At 39.0% G+C, this 22490-nt stretch overlaps 1 protein-coding gene across 2 annotated transcripts in view; it reads right to left on the reverse strand.

Moving 5' to 3' along the window:
- Chrdl1 (chordin like 1) overlaps positions 1-22490 on the reverse strand; it is a 102901-nt gene that overhangs the window by 25554 nt on the left and 54857 nt on the right. Inside the window, exons 5-6 of one of the 2 annotated variants that reach the window (XM_034485610.2) lie at positions 13540-13685; positions 11589-11682 (exon numbers count right to left, since the gene is read on the reverse strand). In XM_034485610.2, coding sequence (XP_034341501.1) covers positions 11589-11682; positions 13540-13685 — 240 coding nt within the window. The remainder of the gene's footprint in view (positions 1-11588; positions 11683-13539; positions 13686-22490) is intronic. The other variant, XM_034485611.2, reaches the window with a different exon arrangement.

Consider the following 22490-nt stretch of genomic DNA (forward strand, 5'->3'; position numbering starts at 1 on the left):
TTAACTTGTGTTTACAGTGCCCTTAAAACAGTGAGTTTTGAAATTTTCATTGGTCAAGACTTAAGTTCACCATTATGTCTCTGAGAAGCTATAAATTGATTTGAAAGTAAAAATAAACTTGCTATGATTAGAGTATTTAACGCAAGAAATATCCAAAATTCTGTCTTTTTAGTTTTTCGTATTTCTTTAGACATTTATATGAGTGTTCTACTTATAATATTTCCACTTTCCCTTTCCCCTCCGATTTCTCCAATGTCCTTCCTTATTTGCTCTCAAATTCATGAACTCCTTTTCTTTAGTTATTATTGTTACACACACACACACACACACACACACACACACACCACATATCTACATAGATAGGGAGGGAAATTTCTAAAAATCACATGGAAGCCAAATCCTAAATAAAAGAATAATGCTGAAGGGAGTTACCATGCCACATTTCAAGCTACATTACAAAGCTATAGTAATAAAACAGCATAGCATTGTCTTTTATTTTGGTCTGAGACACCTTTCTCTAGGTCTATATGACCCATTCTTTGCACTATTTGCATTCTATTATTAAAGTCTTCCAGAATGGCTGCTATTTTATTTTAAGGCAGAATCTTTCTAAGTAGTTGTGGCTAAACTGGAATTCAGTATGTAGCTCAGGTTGTTCTTGAGCTCATGATACTTCCTCTGCCTTAAGTGTTGGAATTACAGGAGTGCAGCACCACACCCAACTCAGAGTAACTATATTTAAGAGAAAGATATTACATCCAGGTTTTGTGAAACATAAGCATACAAAAGATATGGGTATTCATTAGTTGATTAAAATAAAAACAATTTGGATAATTTCCAAGAAGCATTGGTTACCTATGACAAAAAACATATGTGTAAGAATGTGTGTGTGTGTGGATGATGTATATTTAATATATATTATGCTTAAACACCAACCAGCTGTTGAAATGGATAACATAGAATATGGAATTTTTTGTTTGTTATAATTTATCTTTCAGGCTTTCAAAACTTTGGAACTAGTGAGGAAAATTATATAATTTTTTAAGCACTGGAAAAGGCTTGAAAATTGTTTTGATAGCCCCCTATGTCAGCCTTGCACATGCTAAGAGAACAGGTTTGACCTAAAGTGACTAGATCACTTACTTAGTATCCTATACGTTTAGGAATGTTGAGAACTTCAGACACATTTTGTCCAAGTGTTACAAGGAACAGATGGAGAAACCAAAGCTCAGCGAGTAGAAATAACTATTCGTAGTTAAACAATGTTCATGGAAATTAACACCCAAACTGCAGGCCACATTCCCAAACAAGCGTATTCATCCTATAAGAGTATGGTTTACTCTTTGTCATTTGTGACTGCATCACCATCAAATGATGGAACTGGAAAACCAAATCTCTGAACATCCCAATTATTTCTTATCCCTCTTTTTCCTCCAGAGAACTTAGAAGTGCCTCAATTTTACATATTTGGTTCACTTTCTGTTTTCTCCCATTTTAATTCCACCATGAAAATCAAAAGATTTTTGCATACCCTGATCATTAATGTAACATAACTACTGACAATATCAATTAGCACAAAGTATTCATTCAGAATTTGCTACATGAATGAATAACAAATCACTTCAAATATTTTTGACTGCTAAACATTTCTTGGTCCTTCATGGACAAACTGTAAGTTACTTAAAAGGAGAGATTGTGTCTTAGACTATTTTTGTATCTTCTTGTTCACTACTTTCCAAAGTGTGGTCTTATTGTCATCATCTGGGAATTTGTTAGACACTCAAAAGTTTGGATCCCACCCCAGACGTACTGAATCAGAAAATATGGGATGAGGGCCAGTAATTTAGGTTTTGATGAACTCATCAATGTAGTTGGATGCATACAGTAATTTAAAAATAACTGGGCTGGAACAGCTGCTATATTGTTAGGTACATATCAGTCAGTGGCTTAATATGTTACTGAACTAAACTTCAAGAAAAATACCAAAGTAATTGTGTGGCTGAAAGAACAAACTTTCTTCCTATGTGGGTGCAGATGATAGACAAAGACTATATGAAGACCTATGTGGAAACTCTGGCTGACTACAGTGAGAGTTAGCTAGGACTAGAAATAATACTGAAGAGTCAAATAACAAGCCCTGAATACAAAACAAGTGGAAAGACTGACACTATGGCAAGTGAGAGAAATCATGCTGGGCTCTTGCCCTCGAGATGTTCATGCTGTATTTGGAAGTGACTGGACATCAGTGTAAGATACAGTTTTAAAACATATGATGATCAGCAGCTGGAAAAACAGCTCAGGCCTTATTGAGTGAGAAGATGAACAAGTCAGATGGAATCATAAGAAAGCATCTTAAATAAACTATGTCCCAATATTTAGAGGTGGGTTAAGATTGTTTAGAGGGACACAGAGACACTGACATGGGTAGAATACCTCAGCTGAAATGAATGACATTTGCAAGAAGTACCATTTTGGAAACAGCAAGCTGCACACTGGAGGAAGTAAGTAGGTAAGGTTTAAATACAAATTTTAGATTGAGAAAATAAGGGGCTGGTAATTGGAGAGAAGGGAATTGGGAGGAGAAGGAAGGTGAGAATAGGGGGTTTTTGAAGTTAAAGAGAGGCTGTAAATGGGGGCATCAAAAACAGGTTGAAGAATTCACATTTCATCCTGCTATTAATTTTTAGAGTGTCCTATAGTGCAAATGATACCCCAAGAAGCTTCAGGCAGCAAGACGTAGACTAGTTTGGGATCACTAAAACTCCAGAGTATCATCAGGATGCAGCTATGGTAGTAAGAGATTACAGGGTGTGCATCCTTGCACACTACTCAGGGAGGAAAACTGAGTCTCATGGCTGAAGACAAAAGGAAAGTGTTAAGCCTGGTGATTGATGTGACCATGGAGGAAGAAAGCAGAGAAATAACTGTCAGCCTGAAATCTGGAGAGGTGTTCAGTGTCCTTGATGGTGACTGAGTAGAGATAAACTAAGATTTGTTTGCCCTGTTTTAGTTGGCAGTGGTGGGTCTGAGCCAAATGAAAGTAGACCAGAGAGAAGATTGGAAACTAGAAAGAGATTTACCAGCAAATGGTAAAATGAAATGTAATAAAGCTGCATGATATGGCTCCAAGCCAGCTCTGAGTAGCTGAAGAGAGAAAACAAATTACAAAGAAAAAAATCACAGCACAGCTCTCTTCATCAAATTCACTTTTAATGAGTTCCTGACTGATTTTAGCAAACAAGTGGTTTCCTAGTCTAGCAATCTCTGAAGTTCAGTTTTTAAAGTTTCAGTTTAGAAAGGGTTTCTTATTAAAGAGCCTTTAAGTACTTATGGTCCAGTCAAAATGCAGAAGCATTTCAGAAGCATGCAGTCACAACTAGGCAGAAACTTAAGATGGCAAAGCAAGTGAGCTAAGGCAGTGTCAAGAATGGCAGTGGAAGATTAATACCCTGTAAAAACAGGGTCAGATGAATGTGCCACTGCCTGAGCACTTACAAATGGATACATGTGCATAAAACTAAGTATCTTAGCCACTTACAAAAGTACTCAAGCCATTACTTTGAGTACACAAACATAGAGAGAAGGAGAGGGAGAGGAGGGAGAGGGAGAGGGAGAGGAGGGAGAGGGAGAGGGAGAGGGAGAGGGAGAGGGAGAGGGAGAGGGAGAGGGAGAGGGAGAGGGAGAGGGAGAGGGAGAGGGAGAGGGAGAGGGAGAGGGAGAGGGAGAGGGAGAGGGAGAGGGAGACAGTTAGTGTCTGCCTGATTACTAGAAAATAGATACTGCATATTCATTTAGAATCTTAGCTCTAATATCATGGGGGAAATAGGCATGAATATCCTAAATACCTGCTTCATTTCCTCAGTTCACTGGACAATCTGTCTTGAGTGATATGATTTTTTTTCTTTCAACAACTGCTTTGAAAAAAAGAACAGTGACTCTAAGGAAAGGGATGGATTCTAGTTAATCCTGAGAAGAAACAAGATGTAATTTTAACGAATCTTTTAGATCAAAATGAAAAACAACTCTAGCGTACTATACGTCAAACAATATTCATTTAACCATAAGTGCTATATGTGTTGTTCACTCAAATCTTAATTATACTCCGAGTGGTACCCTATAGGGCTGGGATGGCTTGACTTTCTGGTAATGGGAGAAATGGAAAACAAGTGTTTGAAAAATGGTCAAAAACTAGGATTAAATTTAGACTCTTTATAACTTACATGTCTTCCATTAATCCCCAGTTTGCTTGAGTAGGTCAAAGAAGCAGTCTTCTCTCTCAAAAGACCATGTGAACAATGAAATTCTGATATACCCATGAAGATAGGCCCTAACAGAAAAGTATGCCAGTGTGTGGTCACTTCTGAACCATTTAGGACATCAGAAGTACAGTGGCCATAAGGCCCATTATATCTAGGCTAACCTAGTTTTATTGTCTCTTTATCTGTCAGGCACAATTATTATGACTTTATCTCTTGATTTCTGAAATGTCTGGTTTAGGTAGTGAATTATATAATCACTCTAATCACCATTAAGAAATGAATCATCAGGGTCATATGTGGTATTTGCAGATTTTCAGAGGAATGAGTTGAGACCAGAAGAACAGAGGCAGATAGTGAAAGAGCTTTTGAGGGAAAATGGAAGATCAAGTACAAAGAAAGCAATTTATGAGAGCTCTACCTGCTATGTACAAGACAATTACCCAGAAAAAAAATGAACAATACTTTTATAAAGCTGCATTGTGAGTGTGAACCCATTTGCAGCTGAGTTTCAGAGGCATAGATATGGTAGATCAACCAGTAAGTACCTGGTGCGCATGGCTAACACTCTAGTCTTTCAATGGTGATATAGCTAAATATATCCAAACTCATCATTAAAAATGGGGTCAAGGTTTCCCAGAGTACCATATCTAGTCTCTGGAGACAAAAATCATCACATAGACTGCATTTCTCCATAGCCTTAGAGATAACAGAATTCTCAAAGTTGCTTCATTTCCCCAAGTTGAAAGGCCGCATATGTTAAATGTCTAAGAGAGCAGAGTGGAACTGCAGAGTCTGGCTGCAAACCCAAGCTTTCCATCTTTCTGCATGTGTGACTTTCGACAAATCCATCAACTTCATTGTGTGTCATTTCCCTTATTATTAAAACAGATGCAGTAATGCCTACCTTGAAGGCTTTTGAAGAATAAATGAGTTAGTATATATAGAAAATGTTTGGAACAGTGCCTAGCACATGGAAATTATCAGGTGAGCATTGCCTATTACCTTTCTCTCTACTGATTTTTCCTCCTTCTCCTCAAAAACAGCTGAGACAGAGTAAGTGGGAAAAGAACAAGATTCAAGGACTCCTACACAAGTATAGGTATTTAACAGAAGAAAGAGTTTAGATCAACTAAGCAAGCAGAGCCTAGTAAGGAGATAATTTAACCCTCACACAGGAAAAGGAACATTTTGTTTCTAAATCATCAGATGCCAAGGTTCTGCACAAGGTTCTGCACATGAATACGTATACACAGACACACAGCCATAGATATACAAGATCAAGGCACATACCTATACATATATATGAGACAGGGGATGTCTCAGATTTTCTAAGCATGCTTAGGCTCTTTCATAGTTCTTTACCATTTTCTCATGTTGGTAACCAAGAGTCAGACAGATTCCTATAAATGTTGGAGTCTAGGCTCGTAGAGACTCCATTAATGTGAGCAATGGGCACATCCAATAGTGAACTTCTGGGCAGCTAGAGGATTTCTAAAAGTATTTTAGAAAAGAATGAGGCTAAAAAGAGACTTTAACCACCCATAAAGAAATAATTTATATAAAATGCTGTGTTGGGAATTCTTCATTTTTATAACCACACTAATACAATCACAGAAAAAAAAAAAAAACCTAAAACTCTACAAAAGGATTGAGATGTTATTGACCCTGGCAGACTATCCCAGATGGCCAATTAGAACAGTCGACTACTAATTTAAATTCTATATGAAATACAGTGGTATCCCATCCACTGTTCAAAGGAAGCAATAGAATAGAAATAAGATACATGCCAAAAAGAAACATGAGGATGGGGGTCCTGAGACAGTTCACAATAATGTAGGGATGAATTCTGACAAGAAAGAATGGAGAGAAAGCAAAAAAAACCTAGAAAATGTCCATGGAAGCTAAAGGTTCTAGTTGGAAGTTGGGGTGCAGGAAGGGCAGGCAACACTGGAATATCTCTAATATGGTTACATATTCCTGACCAGAGGTGATGCACTGTTAACAAGATATTACTGACAGTGGTCAGACTTTTGTATAGCCTTGAAAATGTGGTGTTTCAATTATTTTCAAGTGTAGATGAGACTACACTAAAGTCAACATTATTTTATTTCAGTACAAATAAACATTATTTTATTTCAGCACAAATTTTTTAAGATGGAATGCCTTTTAAAACTGTATAAGTACCCATTGTTAAGTATAGGTATGATATTTAATGGGTGTATAACCTACTCATTTTGGAAGGAGAAATGGAAAGCTGCTAGTGAACAGACATAAAGTTTCGCTTACACAACATGGGTTTTAGCTTTTAAGTAATTACAGTACTGGAGAGAGACGTTAGAGACATGCACACACCAGGCAAGAGAAGTTACCATCTTTCTTTGAAGACTGGATCTCTTGTAAGAGTAGAAAAAAATCAGCTCAGCTTCTCTGTACTCTTTCTTGCTTCTGAAACTACCAGTTTTCTATCCCACTTTTTTTTTTTGCCATGGATGGAAAAGCATGTGGCCCTCATCTAACAGACAAAGTAACCCAGTCTCAAATTTCTAACCTCTAGAACTCTGAGATATACCTCTTGACTTTAGCAATGACCTTGTCTCAGATATTGTGTTGTAATCATGTAGTGATCATGTTGTGATTATAATGTAGGGACCAGATTAAGATCTACAGTTAATTAAAGAAGGAAGTCAAAATGCCCAATGCACCTGTCACAGCTATTAGAAGTGATGTTTCAATAACTGTTGATAAATGCTTGGCAAGCGAGGGAGAATTGTAGTGAATAAGGGTTTCAGGAGGAGGGGGATAAGAGGGCAAGAGGGGGTGATTATGAACAAAATTTATTATATACATGTATGAAGTTGCCAAGTAATAAATAAAAAGACTATTAAAAAATACGAATCAGTGGTTTCAGCTGTGCTCCTGAAAGAATGATTACATTTTAATAGGTGAAAGGGAGGTGTCATTTAAAGCTTGTGGTGGGGAAAGTTGAAGAGAGATATGTAGCACAAGGGGAAATGACATAGTCTGAGCCACAGGGTCTGGGTGTGTGTGTTCCTGTCAATGAAATGGGGGTTAGTTGCAGGCAAAGGAAGAACCAGATTGTTTTAAAAGCCTTTACAAACAAGCCAAGCCCTTCAAAGAGCTAGGTGTGGTGGTGCATGCCTATAATCCCAGCATCAGGGAAACTGAGGCAGGAGGATCACAAATGTGAGGCAAGCCTAGGCTAAATAGGGACATTCCATTTCAAGCTTAAAAACAAAAACAAAACAACGAGCAACTCTGTTCACTCACCTACCTAAACAAGTAACAATGAATTAAAGTATCAGGGACCACATGTGATGTAGGACAAAAGGGCGGGGGGCGGGGGATGGATGGGAGTGCTAGTTTCATCATAGCATCAGAAATGAAAAGATTCAGTGACTATAGGACTGTCACTGTTTTTCCACTTTCCTCACTCTGGAGTGCACAAAGTGATGTGGAAATCACAGGAGTTGACAGAAAGGAGTTCCTCCAGGGATTCCAGTCCTACTCTCAGGATCAGACCCTCCCTTCTTTCAGGTACTGACTTTTATAACACCCGTCCTTGGTGGTATATGATATATATTGTAAGTTACATGATTTGTGCAAGAATCCATGGGAATAAAAAGCAAACCAAACAAACAGAAACCAAAAAAAAAAAAAAAAAAAAAAGAAAGAAAAAGAAAAAAAGAACCTAGTCATGCTGACTCCAGAGCCCCAAATTAGTAATTGCCTCACTAACTGTTGTGACACATTTACAGCACTGTGACAAGAATGTTTCCTGGTGCAAGACAGTAAAGGAGAAAAAGGAACATATATGGCACGTGGTGTAGGTAAATCCTCTTAAGAGGAAGTTGTACTGCCCGCCCTTCTCTATAAGGTCTCAGTCTACCCACTTGACAACTGGAGGGGACCTTTTCATCCCACCCGTCTCTCTCTTCATACTCAAAGATTCTTGGTTGTAGATATCTGTTTCCATTTATTCACAAGAACATTGTCAAGTAACTACTATGCACCTTGCCCTATTTCAGTGCTAGAGAGAAAATGATAGACAAAAATAGGCTTGGAACTTGCTCTTAGGACCTTTGTTTTCTGGGGGAAAGAGAAGGATTTAGCACATAATGATGTAAGTAAATAAGAAAAGTATCCCAACGGTTTTTGTGGTTACTAATTTGGGACACTGGAATTGGAATGACTAGACTCAGTTTTTGATTCTGCCGCTTAGTCTCTTGCTCTGGGACAGATCACTTAGGGTCTCAGTCTTCACTTTGTAGCTGTAGAATAGGAAGAAAACCAGTTCCCACTATTGTTGTGCAGATCAAGTGAGTTACTCCACCTGAAAGCACTTACATACTGCCTGTTATGTAGTAAGTGTTACATATCCACACTACATATAAAATACGCGATTGCCTTTGAATACATTCAGCAGCTTACCCCAAATTCTTCCCCTTTGTCTATAGTCCAAGTACATAGCCTTCCCCTTTGACTTGGCAACATAGGCAGGAGACGGGAAGCCGAAATGATAAATGGTGGGGGGAAAGCTGGGTGTGGGTTTGGTTTGAGGTCTGCCTGCCCCATATATGGCAGTAGTACAATCTCTGAAGAGATGTTTTCTTCTGATAAAGTTTCCCTTATGGTTCTAGCGGCTGTTTTCACTATGCTTCCAGTCCAGATGAGGTTTGCTGAGGTGCCAGCAATGACACGCACCCTGCCAACACTCTCCTGACTGTCCCAGGCTCACAGACATGTCTAAACAACTGAGGCTGGGGCTGAGATTCAATCTGAGTCTGGGATTGCTGTCTGACCCAGGGAGAAAGGCGAGAATTAGTGTTTGGTGACAGTGCAGACAGGCTGTTTCAATGGGGCCCTTTATATGAAGGTTTGCAAGTTCAGCACTCAAAAGGTTGTTGTTTTTTTTCTTCAGTATTTGGCCTGCAGTTAGGGTGGTCAGCATAAGGAAGAAGTGTCTGGGTTCCCTGCTGTGTGAGTAATATGCTTCTACAAGATACACCTTTGTACAAACATCATTTCAACAGAAAAAATAACTAGGTGCTTCAGAAATGGGAACTTCAAAGGCATTTCAAGCACATTATATACAACTGAGAGATGTAAAGAAATTGGAGGCACAGAAAAAACAATTTTTATAAAAGTGGGGGATTTAGTCTTTATAAAGAAAGATGAAAGAAAATGGTGCATTTAGGCTAGAGATGCCAAAGGAAGAATTTAACGAATTGTCAAGCATATGAAGGGACAATACATGATCAGTAATAATGAGCTTTCATCTGCTGCTTCTGAGGACTCACTAAAAGGGAAAATTTAAATCATGACAAGAGAATTGAAGACAGTCAGTGCTAGGATCTGTTCCCACAAGAAGGACTAGAAATAAAGCTCTGTCTGTGGAGATTAAATAAATAAAAGGCAAATCTATCAAATACGAGAAGGCTCAGTTCTACTTAACTACAGGATAATTGCCACTTCTTAAACAATCACTCTCTATGAGGTCTTATCCTGGCACTCTATGCCATTGCAGTTAATCTTTACAACCACTGTGGGTGGTGAATATCACATCCTTCATTGTCACAGCTGAGAGATCCCAGGCTCTGGGTGGTTAAGTGTCTTGTCTAACGGAATAGTGTAGATGGTGGTCCTATAATGTCAAAGCCATGTCCTTATGTCTTGAGAGCCTGTTTGCTGCAGCATACAGCTTATTTGATATAATAACACTCTATTTCACAATGTCCTTTCTTTTATCAATTGTTTGATAGTTTATATTTTTTTGTATCCCCCTTTTCAAATAAAATATTTTTGGCCTAAAGACTGGAAATGACCAGATGGTTATATTATCAACCTCATGCACATCTCTGTGCATAAAGGATTTTAGACTTTAGGCTATATTAAAATTAAATGAGAACAAAGGTCAAAAGATAGGAAAGGGCATGATATCTCAATTTTTACTATTCTGACTCAAATGTAATAACACTGTGACAATGCATACATATATGTGCATTATCCCACTTAAATCTTATAACCATTTTCCTTATTGTAGAGACTGTTAGGCAGGTTGATGGTGGTCAGGCAGCTAGGAAACAGCCATGTTGGGCTGAAACTCATTATGATCCCACAGGCTGTACTTAGAACTTCTCTGCATCGTGATCTCAGAGCAAGCCTTATCCTTCCATGTTGGAAAGGTCACTCTTCCAACGTTTCAGGTCTCTCCTCCTGTATTATTGCTTCCCTTTAATAAAACCTGGACAAAAAGAACCACTGGGACCTTTTTGGAACCTTTTTGGAACCGTGCAGCACTCTTGCTCACAAGATTCCACTGGTTTCTCAGGGCACTAAAAACTTGCATGTCCTAACTTCTGTTCTTCTCCTTGGCTCCATCTCATCTCTTGCCAGTTTCAACCACCTTATTCCAGCCACACTGTTCCTCAGACTCTTGGAATGCTCCAAGCACTTCCTTTCCTGAGGCCTTAGAACTAGTTATTTTTCATTTCTGTCTGGAATTTTCTTCCCCAGGCTCTTTGCATGGACAACTCCTTTTCATCTTTCAGGTTTGAGTTTCAAGATTCTCTATCCAGTGCCTTCCTTACAACTAAAGTGTAAACCTCTGAATTTTAAAATATTTTTAATTTATTACCTTAATAATATTTATTCTGTATGTATATAGATATTTGCTTGCTTATTTATTTATTTGTGTCTTCTCTGGTGAAATATGAGTTCTGAAAGGTCAAAAAACATTTCTTTGCTATGGCTACATTAGGTTTTGTCCTGACCCAGGGTATCACAAATGAAGGTATAAGGGCTTTCTGGAGAATGACAAGAGAGTGTCCTAAGTATGGGGTTCCTTTTTGTAATTCATATAGAGATAATACACAGTCTAGCAATATCTCATATGCATATATTATAGACATAGCCTTGGGCATGGTTTAGTTTTAATTTAGCACACAGGTCATAGTTAATACATTCACTGATTGTGCGCATCTAAAGAAGAAAATATTAATATTGCTACTGGGACGGACGAGAAAGGCATGTTGGTAGATTTGGCAACTTGAGAAAAGGCAACAAAGAACAAGTTAAGGTAATTAAGTGTGAGCTCAGGAACTTAGAAAGAGAATACAGTACCACTGTAAAGCCAAACATAGATGCAAATGAAGGAAAGACTAGGTTGAGGTGATGATGTGTCCATTTGATATATAATTTGAGAGTATCTCTATAAACAAAGGCAGAGAAACCAAACAGATATTTTGCTCTTTCCTAAATTCTGCTACTTAGGATGGCAGTATTCAGATTCTTGGAATATAAGACACTTACCTCTGCATACTCGGCAGCAAGAATCTGGAACAGAGACTGGGAAAGCACAGGTCAGTTTGGGGCAAGTCTTGAGACCACAGTACACATTCCCCTCCTGCCAAGGAAAAGGAGAATTCCTTCTAGGATGATCTGAGATAAGTATTTTTTCAGGAATTACATTAGTACCAGGGATATAGTGAGGACTGAGAACACGGCAATGTTCTCCCTCTTAGAGTTTGTTTTAGACTCTTCCATCATTTTGCTGGGTGCTGTTTCCTTCCCTACTTCCTATTTCTTCATGAAAAAGATGAACTCTCCAAAAAGTTCACAATCTTTGTCAGGTATCCTGACTCAAAGAAACAGTGTTCCTGGAGGGATGTCACCAGCCTCGAAACCCTCACAATCTTGTTCCTCTCTCTTAGTGTTATTTCCTTTGGTCCTTATCATATCTCAAGCTGGCTGTAGAGAGTGTATCGAAATCAGGATTTGTGTTATAGCTACTATTTAAAAAAATTTAGTAGCGTCTTCTCTCAAAACCAAAAACGCAAGGTATTTTTGTGGGGAATAAAATTATACAAGGTTATCTTAATTCCAGAGCTCAATCCCATGTTAAGTAAGGGAGAGGAGCTGTTTTACTGGGAGTTGTATCTGTAAGTTAAATTATTCAAATGTCCTAAAATTCTACCTTTTAAATGTTACCCAGAAAACTTTGTGGGTTTTTTTTTTTTTCTTGAATACACATGCTACTAAGGCCAGGAAGGCCATTAGAGAAACAATGTCACAATAATATTCTCTCACATTACTGAGATACCACGTTTTCACTAAAAGTTCCAACTGGGAGAGATTCTACCATTTTCCTCGATTATCCAGTGTTTATATAGCCTCTGTCAATTAGTAAAGATGTTTCTAAGTTCCTTTCAGTTTCATCTTTTGTTTATCTTTTTGTTGTCATTTTTTTTGAGGCAAGTTCTTGCTGTGTAGCTCAGCTTCTTCTCCAACTTGAGGCACTCTTCTAGTACCGCCCTCTAATAGTTAAAAGCATACAGTTTTACTAATGCTTTGAGAATTTCACACATGCATACTAACGTATTTTGGTCAAATCCAATCCTTACTCTTCCCCTAACTCCCCCCCTATTCACCCCCATCCCCAACCCCTCCTAATGTCTTGTCCTTTTTTTGCAAGCGATTAAGTCCATTTGTACTATTCATATACACTCAAGGGCATAAGGGGACATCTGCTAGAGAATCCTACTAGGATCCATGTCCTCAAAACTGATCCCCCCATTTCCAGAATCCACTAGCTCTAAAGATCCATTGATTGCTCCTCTTCTGCTTCATTCTAAATATCTACTCTATTTTATTGTTTGGTCTAACATTCTCTGTACTGAACAATTAGGAATGGACATAGATGCTAGACTCTATAAAGTGTACACAGTGACAGTGTATTGGAATTATTGTGATCAGACATTAACGTAATTTTCTCATTGTACAAAATTGAGAATGACTACCTATTGGTGATAAGATGAAAAGAATAACAATATATTCCAGGTATGAAATGCCTAGAAATAGGAAAGGAACAAATAGATGCCCAGTTTTCTTGAAAATTGGATCAAGTGGTCCTAGAGCAATAGTAGTGTTGCACCTACGGCATCACCAAGACTTCAATAGCTATGAATCCTTAAGGTAAAGGGCTAGGTGATATAAACACTTAGGAAACTGCATGCTGATTAAATTAAACAGCTCATCTTTGCTCATTTTAGCACTCTCATGGCTGTAAGCCTTGGCTATAATTGATTTGGACCTTTTTGACAGTTGTTCTAACTTGAACAGGCAGGGAGGCTCACTATTTCAATTCAACTCATCTTCACTCAAACGCCTGATAGTGTCAGCTTCCATAAAAACACAGATGCAGAGGCAGCTACTTCCCTATCTGGGTACAGAGTGGCATCGGCACTGGAAGGCAGGGTCTTACCGAGCAGCTACATTGACTGCACTGATTGGGTTGCCGGTTCTGAAAGAGCCCTTCAGCCATGAACAGTTCTCCGTGTTGGTAAGTGGTTCCATTGTATTCGCATGACTTACTGGTCACCTTATTGTTCACCGGTGGTAAGGAGTCTTCTGGAACAGAGTGGAGGAGGAAAACAAGGAAAAAAGACACATCAAGTATTGGCATAAACTGCAACAAATTTCATAATTCTCTACAGCAGATGGGGCTGTACTACACAAAAAGAGTTAAAACACAATCCTAGCACAAGAGGTTAAAACAGCCACGGAAAAAATCACAGCTGACTGTGTGATTTTCTTTAGAATTTATTGAACATTTGCTACGTGCCAAGCACTACCATAAGCACTAGAGAAATGAGGACAAGGTTTTGCCTTGATTAAACTTATACTTGGTCCAGCATGGATAAGATATTAATGTACCTAAAAAGAAGTCCGTACTACTAGTATTTAGTTTTCTCTTAGGCCTTCAGAAGAACCATTTATTGTCTATTGTAACTGCTCTGGAAACAATATCCCTTGTAATGTTTTACATAGTTTATCATGCATTTGCATCAACTTCTCTGTGGTTACTTATTAATTCCTCCACTGAGACAGCTTTCTTCCTTCACTCTTTTCTCCTATTGAAGTCCTTGTCTATAAAGGTTCAACTCTCATCTCCTGTTCTCCCCAAGGATGTGCAAAGACTCCAGCCCACACTGTGGACCTCTCAAAGCACCTGATGTCTAAAGCACACAATCTGGAACTTGAATGTTACTGTGTCTGTGGACTATGGTCACATAGCAAACCATTACAAAAAGGCTGCAGATACATTGTTAAAAGTGAGATGTATAACCACCTATGCCAAGCATGTTAGGTTCTTACCTTCATTTCTCATTGGAGAGAAACACATCATGAGATTGACTTACCTGACGTAACAAAACTAGTAGACAGCAAAAACAAGACTCAAAATATGCTGTGTCCTGAAACTAAATTTCACCTTCTGTCAGCCTATTTACACATGTTGCATGCATTATTTCTTGACTACTGAGTCTCTTTCATGTATTTCTACTCGACAGAGTCTAGCATGCATCTGTCACAGAGCAGAAAAAGTTAATTCACCCAGTGAGTTAACTTACAGTGAATGATCTCTAGAACTTTTTCACTGGATGTCCTTTAGTATATTTGGTATTGCATGAGTATGTATGCTCTTGATCTCCGTCTGTGTCTGCCTCTGTCTCTCTGTCTCTCTTTATCTCTGTCTCTGTCTTTCTGCATCTCTCCTCATACATACATGCACACACAGAGAATATACGCCAAAATTGTAATGGGTATGTTCCAAGGTCACTAATCATTGATGTGTGGAAAGAGTTTTCACAGGATGATGGAGGAGGTGAACTAGCAGGAGCTGTGAGTTTCATTTGAGAGTGGCTTAGGGAGTAAGGTGATTTTATCAGTAAAAAATACAATGAATAAGAGTCCACTTTATGTGGATAAATTACACATCACTATAACTGTTAAAAACAAACTGACATTCTCAAGATGCGGTAAAATTGATAAAGGCTAATAACAACAATACTTGTCATCATTATCATAATATAAAAATAGTTAACATTTATTGAGTCTTAAGTGTTATGCATATTATGCAAATGGTGTTTTTAGAACACTATTTCATTGGTTTTCATCCATAACATCCTAATGCATACATGGTCATGCCAATTTTATAGATGAAGAAAGTAAGAATTAAGAAATTTAATGACTTGGGTTTGTAGCATAGTTCAGTGGCAGAGCACATGCCTTCAAGTTTGATGTGCAGTATCACATAAAAATAATTTATGTGTCCAGGGTCACACAACCTGTGATTGGCAGCACCAGGATACTGAATGATACCTGATTCTGAAATTCATTCTTATCCACTATCAAAAGACGTGCCAATCACTTAAAACCCATGACAAGCAAAGGGCCAGTTAATGAAAACAAAACCCCAAACCAACAAACCAGGAAAGCTATATTATCTTACTACAATTCTGTGTCCTAAAATAACCAGAAAACTTCACTTTTAATCAACTTCAATGATTTGGCTAAAAACTCAGTTTTCTACTTTTCTGTATAAGTTGATCTGACCTTGACTTCTTCCCTCCGATGTTAACTACTTACCCATGACCCTTAGAGCATGTCAGGATAGTTCCTGAATTTTGCCTTAAAAACAAGAACGCTTTAAGAAAGATTTTGTTTCATACTAATTGACTTTCTGTCTGGACCGTGAGTCCCTGGCCCTGCCCATGTGTGCATACAAGCAGACAGCTGCAGCTGGCAGAAATGAGTGGAACTCTTTGAGAAAAGGACAGAACCAGGGCCATTTGTCCCCTGGGCTCTAATTATTCCAAATCTCAGCATTTGTGGTAAAGGAAACATACAATGACCTATAAAACAATATTTGCCATGACTCTCACAGAAGCTGGCAGATCTTTTGGAACACACACACACACACACACACACACACACACACACACACCCTTTGGAAATATTTAGCCTCAAAAGAATGTGGATTCATTTCAACTGTGCCTTCAATGGCACCAGTGGCAGGGTACCTGCAGGGATAAGTTTCCCACTGGATGTAAAACCTTGAGTCTTCTTTGGTAGTAGTCCTCTGAGTAGATAATGTGGCACTTGGTGTGTACTAATCTACTCGGCAGAATAGGGGAGGTAGCAGAAGACAGGGGAGAATGGAAAGTAAAGCAAATGAGAGAAATTATAGTCAAGCTTCCACCAATTATTATACTACAAAACTATCTCAGTATCTTTGGTTTTACTCTTCTAATATTCTTAATGGTTTGGGGGAGAGAGTTATGAAAATGAAGGCACAGATAACCCCAAAAGATTTGACACATGTTACAGAGCTGTTCAGTAGGAAAGTAGAGTCACAAATAGTTTTTCTGCCTTCCAGGGTGCATTATTTTCACAAACAGGTGCTAAAATTTTAGAATAGTATCTATGAATCATAATGGCAGCCCAGTATCAATTCCCTCTAATGTCACACAAGCCACTTTCCCTTGTTTATGTTTTTCTATCTAAGAATGGGGCACATGTCTCAAATCTCCTCTTAAATCTTTATAGGGCCAACACAGCATGCTTCCCAACCACATAAGCAAGAAAAGCCACCCCAGTCTCTATACTCTCCTTTCCCAGATTTTCTGAGGTGGCTGGGCTTTGAACCAACTATCCTTGGAACATTTTCAGTGCTCCTAGCTGAAAGCTGGCAGGAAATCAGTGTAAACCCAAGCTGGCTCCAGGACCCCTCAGGAGAATACTACAATAAAAGTATCCAGGCTGCATAGCTTCTAGTCTCTCTGTGTCCCCTGTTTCTACTTAAATTCCCACAAAACACTATGAAAAGTAGTGGAAAAAAGACACCACAAAGAAATCAGACCAGCATTGAGACATATTGTTACAAATGGGCTAGAAAAGAACCCATTTATTTCCCTCTCGTTTACAGAAGGAATGACCTTATAAATGAACAGAGCTATATTTTCTGAGATGCTTAGAGAAGACTTCCTTACCTTAAATATTTATTACTACTTTTTCTCTTACTGAAGTCTAACGTTGGAGAGTCATCCTGTTGCCTAAGTGGTTGTCACTTTGCAGTTAGATTTTGCAATCTAACAAACTTTCCTGGGGATCAAAACACCCCCTCCTGAAGGAGGTAAATCTCAGGAGGTTGTCACATGTCTGGGAAGGCTGATACTTATAAAATTCTAAAAGCCCCTGCCCTGTTTTATCAAAACAGTAAACAACCATTGGAGGAAGTGGTGCTGGCCAGAAAGTGGCAGAAAAGGGATTTTTGGAGCTGTTGTGTTGCATGGAAGTTTTGCAGAGAGATCCAAGGATGTGGCTTTAGTGACTGTTGTCACCTATGTTGCCTTTGTGTTTTATTGTTGATTTTAAAAATATATGTTATCAATGCCTCCGAGTCATCTTTACTCCTGTAAGTAAATCCTCACCAATGATCCTGTTAATAACCTCAGTGAAAACTCATCGCTTGGCCAAGTTGAACTATACTTTAACTCTTAGTGTGTTCTGTTGTGGGTTCCTTTCCTGAGGCAAATAGATGTGTATGCACTGAATTTTCCTAGGAAAAGTCTCTTATGCAACAGTACTACCACTGACATCTTAGTGAGAATACCTGTGTCACAGCCTACTTTCTTTTATCCTTTGTTCTCTTCAGAGTAGCTGGAAAATGTTACCAAAAACTCTATGGTACATCACTCTTTTCCTGCCTGGTACTATCATTCTCTGAACTCTCTGGAAGCCGAATTCTTCATGCTGGTTGTTACCTTTCCTATTCTCCTCACCACCAGACAGCAGTTTTCCTAGTGAGAATATTCTTGGCTACCCAGAAAAGGCAACCTCGAGGTCAGGAGACATGCAAATTCAGAGTGTCATGAAATGAGTACAAACCATCTTAGGACTTCCAAGGATCAGGGGCTAATCACAAAGACAAGGACACCCTTTCTGCTGCCATTACTCTTGTTTATACTTTGTGTCATGGGTGAGCTTGAATATAACTTCTGCTTTTGTGATATTTCACTGATACAGTACTAGAATATATTCAGGCCATTTCAGGAGGCAAGATGTCAGGATGGAGAGGGAATATGAAAATGAAAAGACTTAACAGAGAGAGTATGAAAAAAATAAGAAGGTATAAGATGACTATGAACTCCATACTATATAATAATAATAATAATAATAATAATAATAATAATAATATTCTTTAAAGAGTAGATATTCATATTCACTTCTATTCCTTAAGAAAAGCTACACAAGAAAGCCATAATACTTATGAAGGAATTATGTGTTGCGGAGAGATAAATGATTTTATGTGGGATAGTGTGAATTAGACACATATATACATATATAAGATAACCACTTGGGTCTCTTCTGAGAATTCATAATTCTGTCCTACAAAACTGGCCATTTGTAGCCTAGCTCTATTCCTACTTGTGGAACAGATAAGTATAACTTTCACAGTCTTATTTCAGCAAGTGGGCATTTCTCCTGACCCCATTAATTCAGCATCCTTAGGAAAAGTGTGGGTGAGGGCTATTCCATATATCATTGTGTAAGAATGAGCAGGCCTATTAAATCTTTGCCTCAGTAGAAAAAAAGGACACAAGTAAGGGTTCTTGTAGGAAATCACCTGTGACCCGGACAAAGTGATCCTGTAGTGAGATGAGGAGTAGAAGGATGACCATTGTGGTTAGGCTAGATGAAAGTAGGTGATTTTATCTCCTACAATAGGATTCTGCTGTTCCCTTCCATAAAGTTACATTGTTTAAGGTCTATGGGTTCAGATCACTTGAAATTCTCAGTGAGACCAAATGAGTTCACCAGAAGTAATGGTGACACATGCTATTTAGGTTCATACTTCCAGAGCTGCAAGTCTAGGGCCCCTTGGATTGATGGCTTAAGTAGATTCATTGAGAGTAGATTATTATGATTTTCAGGTCTTCACCAAACTCTGTCCCCATAAAACTTTATTATTCTGTTGCTCCTTTTATGAAGGGCCTATCACTGGTCCTTAATGAGTACCCTAATTTCATCAACAAAATTCATACTGGATGCCAATGGAACACATATTTTAAAATAGATTGTTCACTTGTTAATTACACTGTGACATGACCCTTCGATGCTTTATGCATGATGAGACTGTAGGGAACAGAATAAAGGAAGTAGAACTTTTCCAACACAAGACTCATGTTAGGGAGACTGCTGAAAATGTAGCCACTGGACTCTGTTATAAGTGGATGGCGATGCTTAACTTCAGAATGTCCTATCTGGGTTTAATATTCAGCTTTGTTATAATCATTTATTGGTTCTTAGCAGCTGAGTCGATTGCTCAATTGCTCTTTTCCTCAGTTTTCCCATCTGTGAATGGGGATGCTAACAATACCAGCTTCATGATTTGTGAGAAGTAACCAAGATGTCTAATGTTTTCAACATAAGAATGGTTACATACTATTGATAAGTATGTAAAATTATTGTTATATCATTACTTGCTTGGAATGATGGGGTTTCTTGAAGGCAGAAAGCATTTTTTATGAGGAAAGAGCTGGAATGTAATGAATAGGTCTTACAGTGAGCATGGTCTTACACTGGTAGATCCTGCTTCTGTACAAAGTATTCACTAAACTCCAAAGGAGAAGCCATAATTTAATCAGCTAATATTATGTACTGTGTTAGAAATTATCCAGGCCTTCAACACAGTAACAATGTTTCTTTTTACCTTCATGAAGTAAAATGCAGTCGTTATCTCTTGTAGAATTTCTCAAAAGCTATCAGATCCTGGATGGTGATTAGTCACTCATTTCCAAGCTCTTAAATTCATATTATTGTGCCCTAGTTCTCTGGACTCCATTTACCCCATCTTCTCCCTGTCAGTGATAGCCAAGTTGGTGTTAGTATTTGCCTCTCTGTGTTGCCTGCTTTTTATGTATGTATATGTATGCATATGTGGGTTTCCACAACTGTGTGGTGGAGTGGAGGCCAAAGGAACATGTGCTATAGCACTCTGTCTTCCTCCCTTGAGATAGGTCTATCATTGAGCCTGGAACTAGGCTGGCAGCCATCAGTTCTCTACTATCCTCCTGTCTTTGGTCCCAAGAGCCCTAGGATTATAAGTGTTTGTGAGCACAAATGGCTTTTTAAGTAGAGTTTTTAGACTTGAACTCAGCTCCTCGTGTTTGTGTAGTAAGTGGTCTTACTGGACCAGCCATCTCCCCAAGTTGACAAATGTAATTTCTGTCCCAACATTTGTTTTCTAGCTAGAGCCACTTATCACACCCACATGCTGAATTCGGCTTTGGATCGCTGAAGAGTGCTCAGACAGGAGGATTTTAAGGGTCAGAATAGTCACAAATGGATTTGTCATTGTGGGTGGTTTCCACAGCCACGAAAGAGAAACACAAGTTGAGCTCCTTCTCCCAGCATATCACTTCCAATGCCCTTTCCTGCTCTATATCTTGCGGGACTTGCTAAACAAAGATGAGTGTTGATCTCATTGAGCTTCATCTTGTTTTGAATCTGCATCTGAGCTGCTTTCCAGAAAGGCTTGCATAAAAATGTTCAGTTTAGGATTCTGCTCGATTTCTCCATTCACTTAGCATCTTACTTCCCTCCAATCATAGCCAAGCCTTAGTCTCACCTCTTCACCTAACTACTTCTTCACTTGATGTCCACTGCGGTGAGTAGAATCGGAAGCCAGCAGGGAAGCCGGAAACTGATGTTTCTAATTAACTAATTAACCAATTGCTTTCCGACTGTCTTTTAAGACCTGCTGTGGAGGAAGAAATCTGTGTCTACTATTGTGGACCTGGTCAAAGTCCTTGGTTAAGGAGGCCATAAGCCCTAGTGAGAAACCCACTACCGTTGTTTTGCTAAACGAACAGGTTGCCAAACAGCCTAATAACTATTTATGTTTATGCTCATAGATTTAGGCCTGTTTTCAACTTTGGTAAGAGAAGGCTTTTGGTGGTTTTGCTTCTGGTCGTGCAGTGGCATTACTGGTAAGTGACTGTTGAGTGCCCAGCCCTAAATGGGACGTCGATATCAACTACCCCCTCGAAGGCCCAGGAAACACCGTGGAAGATGGGATGAGGAGTTGAGGTGGATATGATAAAGATATATAGAAACATGACATTGTCAAAGAATAAATAAAAATATTCTTTAAAAAGTATAAGTGAGTTGGATGTTAATTCTAGTGTTCTAAGGTGTGGACTAGGAGGTTTGCTGAAAGTTCAAAGCCAGCCTGGGCTACAATAGTGAGTTTAACACAAGCCTGTTTTGAAGTGTTATAAGCCTCTTCCAAACCAAGACAACAACAACAAATACACTACATGAATAAACTTGGTCCCCAAATACCACATTGATGACTCTACATCTATAAAATGAATTGAAAGTATAAATCTGAAAAGACAGAAATTAAGTTAGTGGATGTCAGGACCTGGGGAGAGGAGTCAGAATATAGTGACTGTTAGTAAGTATGGAATGTCCTTTGGGCAAGATGAACATATTCAGGAGTGAGATGATTGTATTGGTTTCAATTAAGGATATGCTAACACTCATTAGACTGCATATTTTAAAAGGTTGAATTTTATAGTACCTGAAATTATTTCAATAAAAAATGGTACGGAAGAAAACATAAGTGCTATACATTCTACAATGAAGACAAATTGGTGACAAAATGGGGCACTCTCAGATATAAGAAAGGTGCATTGTACCCTAGTGACAGAGAGGAAGTGAAATAAGGTAACATATTAAAATAAATGGAGACCAGCCAAGAATAGAGGGGGGTCCAATCCTGTGCCATAGTTCTTTTTCCTATTGTTCCCAGTATCTGCCTTGGGAAATGGAGTCCAACTGATAAACTGCTGAATTGAACAAAGAAACTAATACAGGGAAGATATTCCTGCATGGAAAGCTTAAAGAGACTCTGTGTGCACACCTTCAGCAAGACAAGTGGCCTATCAGCCTGTACCCCAGGCCCAACCCCCCAGTGGGGGTCCCAGGCCAGGAAATTCCTGGAGCAGATTCAGCAGATCACTCTTCAGCTAAACAGACAGACACAACACTCTGTCCCAAGCAAGAAGGTGCCGAGTGAGGGGAAACAGTCCTCTGCTGCTGCAGCTGGAGAGGAGAGAGTGAAAGAGGGCGCTGAAAGCTCACACCCCGGTTAAATCCCACTTCTCCCCTCCTCATCCGGACTCCATCTGCAGGTTGTCTTTCATCCTGTTCCTGTTCGTGCTTCAGCTGATGTCAGGCAGTAGCTGACCCTGCCTGATATGCCTTCTTGTCAGGCAGAAGGCTGGGAAGGCTGGGAAGGCTGGGGAGGCTGGGAAGGCTGGGGAGGCTGGGGAGGCTGGGGAGGCTGGGGAGGCTGGGGAGGCT

Source organism: Arvicanthis niloticus, chromosome X (assembly GCF_011762505.2).
Source record: "Arvicanthis niloticus isolate mArvNil1 chromosome X, mArvNil1.pat.X, whole genome shotgun sequence".
Taxonomy (NCBI): Eukaryota; Metazoa; Chordata; class Mammalia; order Rodentia; family Muridae; genus Arvicanthis; species Arvicanthis niloticus.